The sequence below is a fragment of the Patella vulgata genome, chromosome 5 (assembly GCF_932274485.2).
Source record: "Patella vulgata chromosome 5, xgPatVulg1.2, whole genome shotgun sequence".
NCBI classification, from domain to species: Eukaryota; Metazoa; Mollusca; class Gastropoda; family Patellidae; genus Patella; species Patella vulgata.
The window spans coordinates 68,164,503-68,179,327 of record NC_065883.2 but is presented as its reverse complement, the minus strand read 5'-3'; the positions used below and the strand labels follow the sequence as shown (position 1 = coordinate 68,179,327).

The following is a 14,825-nucleotide window of genomic DNA, read 5'->3' as shown; positions in this document are numbered from 1 at the left end:
ATAGTTAAAAGTTGCCTCTCATTGCATATTGTATGGCGTATCGTCATGTGGGGGATTTTGGAAATGAAAATTAAATGAAATAGGGTTTAACGTCTTAATATTCTGCTGCGACTGGGCTGATGAAGACAGGCATACGTCATACAGTATGCAATGAGATAAATTTTGTCCGGACAGCGGCGCTACAGCCTACCCTTAGATCTTTATCTGCATGCCAATGTCTACATGGGACCTCGGCTTTTCGTGCCATCCGAACGATTATAAGTTGTCTCTTGCCAGGCCCTCGGTCCTGCACCACTGACAGGGAGGAACCACGATGGAAACTTTCTCAGCCAAAGCAGGGATCGAAACTGGACCTCCAGGTTAGCGAGCCAACGACTTACTCACTGAGCCAGCGGGTGGATTTTGGGATCACTTGGAGACTACAATGCTGTGAATTGGGATCTCTAAAAGAGAAAGAGATAAATGGGGTTTAACGCCTACTCGACACAAACTAGGTCATTTCGGGACTAACATATTGTTCAATTTTATTTCAACAATTCGCTTGCGCGTATGGGTCTTTAGCAGTAGGAGGAAACCGGACGACCCGGAGAAAACCCACGAGGTTGGTCAGGCGACCCTACTCCGTGTCACGTACAGCCGGGAATATCTCTCTCTCTCTCTCCGGGTTTTCTCCGGGTACTCCGGTTTCCTCCCACTGCTAAAGACCCCTACGCGCAAGCGAATTATGTTAGTCCTAGTTAGTTTCGAGTGGACGTTAACCCCCCCCCCCATCTCTCTCTCTCTCTCTTCATTTTATTTCATAAACGCGGTTGTGCTTTCTTAATATTGTACCTTGTTTTATGATTTTCTGGAATTATAATATTTGTTTTTAACAGTTGTTTGTAGCCTTTCCCGAACCAACTGATATATCGTGTATTATTGAAATATGGCCTCAACACCTTGGCTTCTCCATCATGTTTGGTGCCTTAATCGTTAAAACATGGAGGTAGGTTTTACAATCTGATTAAAACACGGATCCTATTTCGTTTCGATTTTTATAATTCAAACGGTTTTACACACCTTTACTACACTAGGATCTGAAAGAGTTCTTATATAACCAGCGTTCTGGATGATGTGAGGGATTAGCCAATGAAACGGACTGTTACGGCGAGTGTTTGGCGTGAGGCCCACGGGACTTTGGGTAAACCACTAGGAACGTCAACGCTGATTGGTTAATCAATGTCTAACGTCATCAGTTCAAAAGTCGCTCGTATGACACCTGACACTACCTTCTACTACAACTGGTTAGATCTTTATGTAGTGTAGGCCATCGAAAGTATAAAAAAAAAAACGAAACGAAATATAGATATAGTATTTTAATCAGTTTGTAGGTTTTATATCATTACAAATACAACCAGTCTGAGTATGAGTTGAGACTCTTTCTAAGATATAAACAAAAGGGAGGTAATCAGACTTTACCAGACGGGCGTAATAATTGTATTGCGCTTTGAGCATAACTCTTATATCGTTTCCAATGGGGGCAATTCCTCTATGTCCACAAACAACGACGTTACAAAGGCCGACTTTCAGAGTTTAATTCGGTTTATTAACCCAACAGCAGTTTTACTGCTAAATGAACAAATATTTACACCATTTTTATTGACATAGACTCCTTAGGGGCATATTTAATTTTTATCCAGATTTAGAACTCAGTCTAGGCGTATTTCATTGCCGCCAGTTCGAAAGGAGATATGTTTTAGAATTGCCAGTCTGGTCTTCATTTGTCAGTTGTTTAGGAGGATTACAAGGAAATGTATCTAGTTGCTCGGATGGGACAAAAAGCCGAGGTCCCGTGTATACCCTTGACATCACTTTACAGGTTTCCTGTTGGTCGGGATTGTGTGGTCTAGTGGTTAACGAGTGCACGTTGGATCATAAGGTCTTCCATTGAGTCAAGTGGCGTTGTTTCGATTCCCCGCCTGTCCAGCCTCGAGAGTTTTTCCCGGATCCTCCGGTTTCCACCGGGTCCTCCAGCTTCCTCCCGCTTCTAAAGACCCACATGCGGAAGTAAATTATTTAAATAAAATCGAACAATATGTTAGTCCCGAAATGACCTTGTTTGTGTGGAGTGGACGGACGTCAAATCTCTCTCTCTCTCTCTCTCTCTCTCTCTCTCTGATTGGTTTATATGGTATTTCCTTTTTTTATTTTAGGATATCGATAATATTCAGCGTTGGGTCAGTTAAACGAGTTAGCCTACCAGACATCGCCTTATTAAAGAGATTATCGCCCTTGGTAACTTTATTTATAATAGTTTTATCAGTATGGTCTATAGTCGACCCACCAACCGTCCATATTCTAACTACTACGTCATCACTCAAGTTCTTCACGTGCGCTGTAACATATTGGCATTATGCTATGTACGGAGGTAAGTTGACACATTTTGATTATCCCATCCCGTTTGGGGGGTTGGATGGCCGAATGGTTAGCATGTGCGCGTTGTATCATACGGTCTGTCATAGAGTCAACTGGCGGGGCTTCGATTCCTCGGTTGTACGTGACAAGGAGTAGGTCCGCCTGTCCAACCTCGTGGGTTTACTCTGGGTCCTTCGGTTTCCTCCCACTGCTAAAGACCCCTAAGCGTAAGCGAATTATTGAAATAAAATTGAACCATGTGTTAGGGGAAGTATTATTATTATTGTTATGTGGTGTTTTACTATACGTAATGTATCTGCCCATTTTAACGAGAGCAAACACATTGTTATTTTTTTTATTGTCGCCCGCCTTTCGAAGAAAGCAGGGAACTATTAAAATGGGTTCGTCCGTCTGTCTGTCTGTCCGCCCGTCTGTCTGTCCGTCATACTTTTTGGGACACAATAACTCTCTTTCTAATTGAACTAGAATGTTCAAACTTGGTGTAGGTGTTTATTAGATCAATGCCTTGATGGAGTTCGAAGATGAGCATTTTCTGCTTAGGGTAAGCAGAGATAAGCAATTCGATTTTTGTATGCTTTGGGACACGATGACTTTAGTTCTAATTAAGTAAGAGTGATGAAACTTGGTGTATAGTTTCATTACATCAATACCTCGACTAAGTTCGATAATGAGTATTTTCTGCTCAGGGTAAGCAGAGCGATAAGCAATTTGATTGGCTGAGACTTTGGAACACAATAACTCTTCTTCTAATTGAGCCAGAATGTTCAAACTTGGTGTAGGTGTTTATTAAGTCAATGCCTTGATGGAGTGCGAAGATGAGCATTTTCTGCTGAGGGTAAGCAGAGATAAGTAATTTGATTGGTTGATGCTTTGGGACACGATAACTTTAGTTCTAATTAAGTGAGAGTGATGAAACTTGGGTGTATAGTTTCATTACATCAATACCTTGACTAAGTTCGATAATGAGCATTTTTTGCTCAGGGTAAGCAGAGTGATAAGCAATTTGATTGGTCGAGACTTTGGAACACAATAACTATCATTCTAATTGAATTGAGTTAGAATGTTCACACTTGGCGTAGGTGTCTATTAGGTGAATGCCTTGATGGAGTTCAAAGATGAGAATTTTCTGCTTAGGGTAACCAGAGATAAGCAGTTTGATTGGTTGATGCTTTAAGTTCTAATTAAGTGAGAGTGAGGACACTTGGTGTATAGCTTTATTACATCAATACCTTGACCAAGTTCGATAATGAGAATTTTTTGCTGAGGGTAATCAGAGTGATAAGCCATTTGATTGATTGAGACTTTGGAACACAATAACTCTCCTTCTCATTGAGGTAGAATGTTCAAACTTGGTGTAGGTGTCTATTAGTGAATGTTTAAACTTCATGTAGATGTTCATTAGGTGAATGTTTAAACTTGATGTAGATGTTCATTAGGGGAATGTCTTGACTGAGTTCAATGATTAACATTTCGAGCTGACGATAAGCAGAGCTAATCGATTTCATTTGTCGATGGTTTGGGACAAGATAATCTTGGTTCTATCTGATAGAGATTGGTGAAACTGAGTGTATGGTTTGATAGCTCGATTTTTTTGAAAAAAATAAATGTGCGATTAATTAATATGTGTCATCTTTTTATTTTGGAATTTCGGCGGGGGACATCAGCCTCACTGTTGGCTTGTATATTATAGGAGAAGCATTATAATTGTTATTTTGTTTATTTTATAGAAGTATATTTATTGTTATTTTTTAAAATTGTATAGGACGATTATTATTGTTATTTTGCTTATGTAGGATAACTATTTTGTTCTTGTTATTGTGTTCTTTTGTTTTTGTTATTGTGTTCTTTCGCTTTAATATTGTAGGAGAAGCATTGTTATTGTTATTTGGAGTATATCTATGTTTTACTGTTCGTAAAGCACCTGCTCATTTTAACGAGAGTAAACACATCACATGGGCTGTTTATAACGCCATTATTCTAGGAAGTTTTATTATCATCTTAACGTAAGTAATTTTATGCAGTATTTGTTTTTCTAACTTTTGGCATTTTGACTCCAGTTGATATTGTTTTGTGCATCGTGAAATTAGAACGACGGCATTATGAGTTGTCTAAAATAATATTTGCCATTATACATTCGCCTTGCTTGGTTATTATATATTCACCTTGCTTGGTTATTATACATTCGCCGTGCTTATTTATTATGCATTCGCCATGCTTGGTTATTATACAATTACCTGGCTTGGTTATTATACATTCGCAATGCTTGGTCATTATACATTCACCTTGCTTGGTTATTATACATTCACCTTGCGTGGTCAATATACTTTCGCCTTGATTGTTTTTATGAACCGACGGTTCCTTTTTTATTTGTCTTTAAATAATTGCGCATCGATTGATGGACTTCAATTTTTTATGTGTGATGTTACTAATAACAGATGGTGCTGATGACATCATGAATCGGTTGTAGGTCGTGCTTGTTTAATTCGCGCTTACTCTTTACTAATATCAAGTAGATTCTGTTACGAGTTATGATTGGTGTTGTGCATGATGGAATGCAATGAGGTTTAATGTCTCGCCAAAGCAATACTTGATCGCTTTCTATATATTTTGATTTACAATTTATAAAATATATATGTATATTTGTATATTTTAGACAGTGTATATTTGTGTATTTTACGACAGTGTTGTGTGCATATTTTAGACATAATTTTGTGTATATTTTAAACAGTGTATATTTTAAGACATTTTCTGCATATTTTAGACAGTGATTTGTGTATATTTGAGACATATTTGTATATTTTAGACAGTGTATATTTGTATATTTTACGACAGTGTTGTGTGCATATTTTAGACATAACTTTGTGTATATTTTAAACAGTGTATATTTTAAGTTATTTTCTGCATATTTTAGACAGTGATTTGTGTATATATGAGAAATATTTCTGTATATTTTAGACAGTTTATGGCTGTATCTAATGGACCGGATGTATTATATCTACTATTATTGGCCCAACACCAGGTGTTAATTACAATTAGCATGGTACTTATATTCGCTCCTAAGGTAAGATTATCAACTGTTCCGTAGTAGAACATCTGTGGGTAATATCATCAACTGTTCCGTGGTAATCCGTCTTTGGGTAATATTATTAACCGTTCCGTGGTAGCTCGTCTGTGGGTAAGATTATCAACTGTTCCCGAACCGTTGTCTGTGGGTAAGTTTATCAACCGTTCCGTGGTAGCCCAGCTGTGGGTAATCATCGACCGTTCCATGGTAGTACGTCTGTGGGTAAGGTTATCAACCGTCCCTTGGTAATGCGTCTGTGGGTAAGATCTTCACCTGTTCCGTGGTAGCCCATCTGTGGGTAATATTATTAACTGTTCTGTGGTAGCCCCTCTGTGGATAATATTATTAACTGTCCCGTGGTGGTCCATCTGTGGGTAATGTTATAAACTGTTCCGTGGTGGTCCATCCGTAGGTAAGATTATCAACGGTTCCGCGGTAGCCTGTCTGTGGGTGATATTATTAACTGTTCCGTGGTCGCCCATCTGTAGGCAAGATTATCAACTGTTCCGTTGTGGTGCATCTGTGGATAAGATTATTAAATGTCCCGTGGCCTCGGTCTGTGCGTAAGATTATCAACTGTTTCGTGATGTTCCGTCTATAGGTAAGGTTATAAACTGTTCCCTGGTCGTCCGTCCATGGTCTTTGTCTGTGCGTAAGGTTGCATCATTAGTGTCCTCGTCTATTCTATTGTATTACATGGTCTTCGGTTACTTTTACGGAACATGGTCTTCGATTACTTTTGTGTGCAAAATAGTATCTGACACCCTCCATCACATTATTATTATTATTTGTTATTATTATTTGTTATTATTTTTTGTTATTATTTTTTGTTTAGTTTTGGGCGTTGTATAAAGGAAGTGGATCAGAGGGCGAGGCTGGGGTCACCACGATAACTGGTCGTGTAAAACAACACCTACCTACTACAGTCAGCAAACTCAGGTCAGATGTTAGAAGTACGGCTGTACAGACAGATGACATTTCTTTAGAGATGGTCAGTATATTAACTCCCGTGATTGTTCTATCTTTATTATCTTCACTGGGTGTTCTAACTTTATTATATCCCTTGTTCTGTCTGCCTTTATTATCTCACTTGGTTGTTCGGGGGTTATTATTGTCTCCCTTGTTTGGCCTGTATAATTGTGGTTTGTTGGGTAAGAGAGAGAGAGAGAGAGAGAGAGAGAGAGAGAGAGAGCATGTTCAGCTCCGAGTAAGCAGATCGATAAGCAATTTTATTAGTTGAGATTTGGAAGACGATAACCCTCCTAATTGACGTAGAGGGGGTGGGGGGTTAACGTCCACTCGACAAAAACTAGGTCATTTCGGAACTAACACACGGTTCAACTTTATTTCAATAATTCGCTTGCGCGTTGATTGGAGTTCAGATGTCTTCATTATAATGGACCACTTTCAGGCTGCTGTATTCCCGTCCTGAACTACGTAGCAAGAGAACGCGTTTTCCGGCTTGTAATTTTCATCAATTTTGTGGGAGAGACAGACCCCAACGAATCCCCCGAAAGCGTGTTTCACGACTTCTGCACTCGACGGTGACCTTTAATTCAAAGACATCGACATCCATTTAAAAGACATAGTAAAAGTCAAATCTTACGAGATAAAATGCCATTTTAGTACTACGTCCATCTGAACAAATCTGAATAGGCAAATGGAACAAGCTCACCTTGATGTTGACAAATACGTTAGGCAATATGAACATAACAAATGATATATGATTCAACTGAAAGGAGATATATATGCAACACACTCAAGTTAACCAACCGTATCTATTCAATTTAAATCTTACGTCGAACTGAATAAACTATATGATTTATTGTCATTAAATCTCCAATGGCTGGTTAACAGTGTGTTATTAAAGACTATAATTGGATCTTTGTAGACATAATCATATTAATAAATTTAAGGTGTCATACGGTTGCACATACCCGCAAGGTAGATTGAAAGACATAATATAAACTAAGATATTATTACATTCTTTAATTACAATTCTCAATAGGGGGAGAGGTATAATTTATTGTGTATAATTGTGATTATAATCAAAACAATAAATCCCGTCCTATACCACAAACAAGTCATAATTTGCCAATATTTTAATGTACCTTGAATTTTCTACACCATGTCTATTGCATCCAGATATTTAAAGCGTGTTAACAAAATATTCAGTTAAGAGAACCTATGTCATTTTTGGCATATTCATTTGATGATCGACCTCCTATTTAGAAAACTATGGTTCCCACTCTATTGGAGGTCCCGTGAGGTTCTCTCCTCTCCTTGCTTTTATAAAACTGACCATAAAAAATGTTTTCTGTAATTTGAACTGATGTTTCTAGCTTAAACACATTTTGTGTGTGACAATCCTATTGGAAATTAAATTTTGAACCCAATATTGAATTCTGTAACTCTAAAAACCACCAGACCCATAGATAAGACATATAGCAAGACATATCCAACGGAACAAATATGACGGTTAATTAAAATTCCACCAATTTAGATTTCATTTTGCCGGCCATTTTGAATTTCTACCGTCAAGAATTCTCGAAATTTATTTTTGAGATCAGAGTTGAACCCAACACATATATAAGATATATAACCAAAGTCCGCAATTTTGGATTAAATTTTGCCGGCCATTTTGAATTTCTACCATCATGGATTCATTTTTGAGATCAGTATTGAACCCGGCGACATCGAGAACCGTGTAAATGACATGTTACAAGTAATATCCAACAGGAAAAAATGACGATTCAATTAACATCTGCCGATTTGTCTTGCTGCCATTTTGGATTTTAGAAATTTATCTTTAAATTCGGACATCGAAAACCTTATAAAAGACATAGCAAAAGTCATATCTTACGAGATTATCGCTGCCCTTTAATTGCATTATATTACCAAATTTGGCAGCCATTTTGAAAAAAGGGCCCGGCACCATATCAAAAATACATTTTTTAAATTGATATTTGTCAAATTCGATTTTTCGGCACATTTCCCTTGCATAATCGCTCTGTGTTTGAGGAATTTAAAAAATTATTTGTCCTTCCACCACTGAAACACACTGATTACGAGGTATTGCTCTCCGAAAATTCCTGAAGACCGCCATTTTGAATTATGTTGATTACGTCATTTTGCCTTGGTCGAATTAGGCCGATTTTGAGTATGATTTTGTCTGACATATTTATCATTGAACCAAACTGCATCGGTGCAATTTGTTTAAGGTAAAACGTTATCTCTCTCCACCTATATAATACTGCATGAAGTAAATAAAACGTTTTGTAATGTTAAGTAAAGCTGTATGACGTCATGACACCATGTTTTTTCTGGCGTCATAGTTGGAACCCAAAATGGCGCCTGAAAATGAGTTGTCGTAACTTTCCCTATATAGGGCTTTGGTTACGATAAGGTCATAGGAAAAACATGTCGGTATTTTTGAACTCGCGAGTATCGATTTCCTATAGGTCGGTATATTTAGTTGCACCAAAGCCAACCGTTTCGGAGATTTCATCGATTTTCTGGTCCACTGGCGGCCATCTTAGAATTATGTTAATTATGCAAATTTTCCCAAGACTGATAATGGCCCCTTCTGTTATGGGAGCACTAGAGACCATACCTGAACAGTTGCCAAAGAAATGATTTCTTTTGTAGTTTGTTCTAGGTCCCCCACCTATATAGCAATTTCAAATAAAAATGACAAAACACAAGGTAATTTCTATGGCCCCTGTAGCTTAGAAAGTTATATACATGTTGAAGGTCAAATTCTAGCTGACATCGATCAGCTGTTCTCTACAAAAAACATGACACAAATAGTACTTCAAAATTTGTTTACGATATCACCCTTGGTGGACGTGGACCTAAAACTTCAGGAACGAACGAAGTACTTCAAACGATATAACACATTCAAAAAAAGGTCTTTAAATGTACCTGAAGAATTGGTCATTTGTATGAGTGACTGTTCCGACTTGAGAGAAAATGGCGATTAATCGGACAAACCATGGCGTAATATAAAGACCAGAATCTTCGTGACCTTTGAACCTGATGGTCAGTAGTTCAAGAAAACGTTAATGACACCGTGACATGACTATTCAAACCGAACGCAACCCTCTTTCCTGCGCAGCGTTGACGTTATGATAAAAAAAACCCAACAGCCTTTGACTCGGTAGTCGAACGATTGAGGTTCTAGGTTCGAATCAGGAATAAATACCAGGGGTTATTTGGGATTATTATTGCCTTACTTTCATGTTGTATTTTTCAGATTGCTACTCGTTCCGATTCTATTAAAACATCGAAATATTCATCGAAAGTTTCCCCACTATTAGAAGTTCCTGCCACATCATTTAAACCTGACGAAAGCAATCATAGTGAATCGTAATTTATATTTAATTGAATGATAGCCATTTGCCACTTTCAACGCGCCATTACTTCGAATTTAAGGAGTTTGCTGTCCTTAGCCATGGATTAACCGAGTTTTAACTCCCCGGCTAGTTTGATGCGTTTTATAAATGATATTCTTTGCAGTTCCTGGATTCCTTTGTCTTTGTGTCAGATTGCCTACGATTGGGTAAATGAACCATATTAATGACAAATCAGCTATCGCATAACAAATCAAAGTGGGCTAACCAAAGCAATAAATCTGGCTTACATAACAGAAGGGATGACCTCAACTAAGTCTAACTAGAAAAAAAAGATAAAAAGTTGATTGACCAGTCGACCGAAGGCCTACTAATTAAGTCCCATAACCCGTGTCCTGATACAGCCGTGTGGATTATACATTTAGCAAACAAAATACTACTCAGTGTTTGGTACAAAGTAGGCTGGTAATCAGTCTAACTGTTTTTGATTTTGTAACCCAGTCAATAATATTGAAACCAATATGGTCGCCTAGACAGTCGGGTTGTTATTACAATAAAATAAAACCTAGTACGAACAATCCAAACCATAAGACAGAATTCGAAGTCCTAAAAAACGTTATAGGCAAAGTAGTGTATTCAAGCAAAATAGTGTAATCAGCAAATGGACTGCTCCTCGTGTACAAAATACACGACAAACAGTGGTAACAGGTGTCCGGAAGAGTAAGCTTACCCTGCCTGGCGCCACACCTGCCATAGCTGGGCCGTGTTCATTGTTCAACCAGGCATTAATAACCAACCGAAAGTGTGTTTTTTTGGGACCAGACTCAGTATTCGACATAGTGTGCTGGTTGAAAGAGACCTGGACTTATTCTGGCAATAGCCCAACCACGAGATCTACGAACATAAACAAGACTTATCCAGTGATCTCGTATAGCTAGTCAGGTGGGGGTTGGACCAAAATCACCATCAATTTTGTTGTGTGAGGCGTGGGAATTTCGGTAACCCCAATCGAATATGGAGATGTGGCTGTCAACAAAGAATATAACCCCAATCGAAGCTTTTCGTGTCAAAAGATCCTTTCATGGACAATGGTTCCATCCGCCGATCCATCCGTAACAAAGATTTGAATATTCCGGAGATGATCCAAAGAAAAGTTAATCAATTATTGTTACCGATTGAAGTAGAGATTGGTACCGGCAATATACATTAAATATCTGCTTAAAAAAGACTTTCTAATGAAAATGAAGCGGTATCAAATGAACATTAAAGATACATTATGTAAGATCTAAATCTTTCTAATGCAGATCTTTCGTTTGGCCTCAAATGTTATATAAATCATTACTTAGACATGTATTCACATGCCAAGCCATAATCAACCCTCTAGCTCACCAAGGGCTTTTGATTTTCAACGTATTTAAACACGAATGACACTTTAGTCGAGATTTTGTTTATTATCCTGGCAATGTTACCAATGCCATTCGAGATTGCACTGTTCTTTAAACGGCAATAAGTTCGCTCAGAATGGAGTAATTTGACTGAAAGTTTCAACACATTCCCTTTTCATTATGTATTTGTAACTATTATAGAGAGAACTGTGAGCACTTTATCTAAATCTTACATAATGTATCTTTAACAGTCTGATGCATTCTTTTTATCCCCCTAACATAGTGATAGTAATGTGATATGCCTTAATATATCTTGCCTTAAATTCATTCAATATTCACCATTATACGTCCATAACTGCCATTTTATTAGCCTGATCGTCTGCACAATGATGAGATATAATGATACAGGTCGGATACCTTGACTGTTCTTAGTGTGCCCGGTGAACCGGTGTGGTTCCCCCTTGTAAGGAGTTAGCCCCCTAACCAGGAGGCCTCGGGGTCGATCCTGGAGATCGCTGAGCAAGTTCCCCGGTATTTGACCGTCTTGTTTCTCCGGTGTCTTACTCAGGATCTGACATGGATCGGGACAGAAAACGGTGTTCCCCGAACACATTGGTGTAGACGTAAAAAAATCCCTTGACATTTGGAATTTAAAATAAGAATGTACCGTAGCACCACTAACTACTAAAGATAAAATCCAAATTTTAGTAGATACTTCAATTTTGATTGGCTAAGCACTAAAATCAGTCTAATATTATCCAATCAAATTACTAAGATTTGGATTTTATGTTAGTTAAAATTTCGTGAAACAGGCCCCAGTACAAGAATGTTGGTTAAGGCAGTCAAGGTAAAGGGTTATGTCATTATATCTTGTTGGTTAAGGCAGTCAAGGTAAAGGGTTATTTCATCATATTTTGTTATATTGACGATTTATCTGATCAAATATTTATATTACCTGTACAGACCTGTATTTATTTATTCCCCTCACCTTTTTTTTGTTAATTATTCCGTTACAAATGAAGCATGAACATACTACTGGACTGGTGTGGCGTGTCATTATGCCTTCATTTTAAGTGTTTTCTTTTTAATTTGAAAGTGATATAACTTATTGTAATTGTGTATTACGTTTTCACCCACGACATTCATCTCTTATAATTAACATACATTATAATATAGCTCATACTCTTATTAACATGTATTATAATTTATGTTATACTTTTATATTTAACATGCATTCTATTTTATCTTATACTCTTATATTTAACATCATTTATAATTTATCCCATGCTCTTATAATTAACACGTTTTATAATTTATCCCATACACGGATTATAATTTATAACATTTTCTTATAATTAACACGGATTATAATTTATCTCATATTCTTATAATTAACCCGTATTATAATTTAGCTCATACTCGTATAATTAACGCGTATTATAATTTTTCTCATACTCTTTTAATTAAACATGCATTATGCAAGAGCTAAATCAGCATATTTTAAGTCTTTATTTAGGCTTCAGATGTCATAGAAATTATATATTAGATCTTTATTTACACAACAAGCCCAAAATCAACTTTTGTAGACCCACGGATGGCTTGGATTCGGCTTGGATTTAAACAGGATTTCATTGATTGATTAAATTTTTAAATGGCGTCGTAAGCGGAGATTAACCGTTACGTTGACGTCATTCTCCCGGAACTTTTCCATAAAAGGCAGTGATGATCGAGGCTAAATGATCGAGCGTACGAAGCGATGCCGCTGTTGAGCGAGGCCGCATGTCAGTCAATTTGATTTAAAGTTCGATATACGGCCTTGATATTATGTTTAGTTGTGGTTAAAATGAGAGTTTGAATGTCGGTATTATACGCTCTTTTGTATATCCTATTTGTCTGCTTCGGGAGTCACGTAGGCCTATCATTTACAGTACAAGAGTACACACAGGCTAACAAGAAGTCGGCTATAATTATGTACAATGCTGCCTCATTGATTTGGTCCATTCCTTTCAAACTTTCGCTTCTTATCTATATATTAAGGTCTCATTTTTAATTTGTAGTAAAAATAAATGTAATACGAATTGAATTGCAACCCCGTCTCAAACCGAATAGGCTAACGGTACCAGAGCCATTGAAAACGTTACTTGATAATCGAGATTATGTAGGTGGAGTTAACGCCTGTCAATCAAACGATCGGCCATTCTCGGAGACGGTGAAGATAGAGTTGACTCCTATTTCTAGTAAAAAATGACAATGGTGATAACTTTGTTCAGAATAAAGTAATTTGACTGAAATTTTCAATATATTCTTCATTCATCATCTATTTTTGAACTGTTGTATCAAGAATGGCCAACTCTCTATTACAATCTCCCATAATGTATCTTTAACATTATTATAATACTTTAGCTCATGCTGTTATAATTAACATAATTTCTCATTTATCTGATACTATATATTATAATTAACATGATTTATAATTGAGCGCATACTTTTATAATTAACACGTATTATAATTTATCTCATACTCTTATAATTGACATTATTATTATAATTTAGCTCATGCTATTATAATTAACATGATTTCTCATTTATCTGATACTATTATAATTAACATGATTTATAATTGAGCTCATACTTTTATATTTAACATACATTTTATCTCATACTTTTATAATCAACATGTATTATGAATTATCTCGAAATTTTGTAATTAATACGTATTATAATTTATATCATACTATTATAATTAACATTATTATTATAATTTAGCTCATACTATTATATTTAACATGCATTATAATTTATCTCATACTCTTATAATTGACATATTTATCTCATACTATGGCATTTATTATATTTTATGAATTTGACAATTTCAGAAACATTCCTTAAAGCGGACAAACCTTTATGATTCAGGTCAAAATATATGGAGTGGTATGCACGAAATAATTCGAATAGTAAGTGCTGGGAAACCGCACTACCAGACAACCACATAGATATTGTAAAAAGTATACCTAGTAATGCGCTTGCTAATAAAATTGCTAATTTCTAAGTTATAAAATTGCTAATTTCTAAGTTTGAAAATTTCATAAAGATTCCTTTATAGGGGCCAAACCTCATTGATTCACGTCAGCTTATATGGAGCGGAATGCACGACATAATACTAAGTCTTCAATTAATAATTCTTGTGCTAATATAACACTTCTCATTTAAATTATTTACACATAGAAAAATGATAATTTATATGACTTATTTCTTTAATATTGCAGTAAGTTTGAATTTGTATTTTGCTCTATTTCCATTATTACTTTTAATTTACTCTCATTTCTTTTTACATTCATTCCCGTCTTCATTAGCCCGGCCAGGAGCAGAACAGTAGGACGTTAAACCCCATTTCATTTCATTTTTACATTCCGCTCCATAAAAAGCTGTTGAATTATGTTGACACGGTGTATTATTTAGAGTCGTTATTGGAGAAGCTCTGTCCGATTAAAGCCGCTTATCGTCTGTGCATTTTTCGCAAAATATGTAATTTTTGAGCCCCTTGACAACAACGCGAATATGCATCTTTCTCCGACAACTTACGAAGATTTTCGAAATCTTTCTCCGACA

At 36.5% G+C, this 14,825-nt stretch overlaps 1 protein-coding gene across 1 annotated transcript in view; it reads left to right on the top strand.

Moving 5' to 3' along the window:
- The window catches only part of LOC130013055 (probable G-protein coupled receptor CG31760), a 52,157-nt gene extending 38,445 nt beyond the window's left edge, over positions 1-13,712 (top strand). The window contains exons 8-13 of the mRNA XM_056101480.1: positions 876-985; positions 2,193-2,407; positions 4,280-4,418; positions 5,371-5,476; positions 6,315-6,470; positions 9,735-13,712. Of these exons, the coding sequence (XP_055957455.1) occupies positions 876-985; positions 2,193-2,407; positions 4,280-4,418; positions 5,371-5,476; positions 6,315-6,470; positions 9,735-9,851 (843 nt within the window). The 3' untranslated portion in view covers positions 9,852-13,712. The remainder of the gene's footprint in view (positions 1-875; positions 986-2,192; positions 2,408-4,279; positions 4,419-5,370; positions 5,477-6,314; positions 6,471-9,734) is intronic.
- Positions 13,713-14,825: the final 1,113 nt, after the last annotated feature.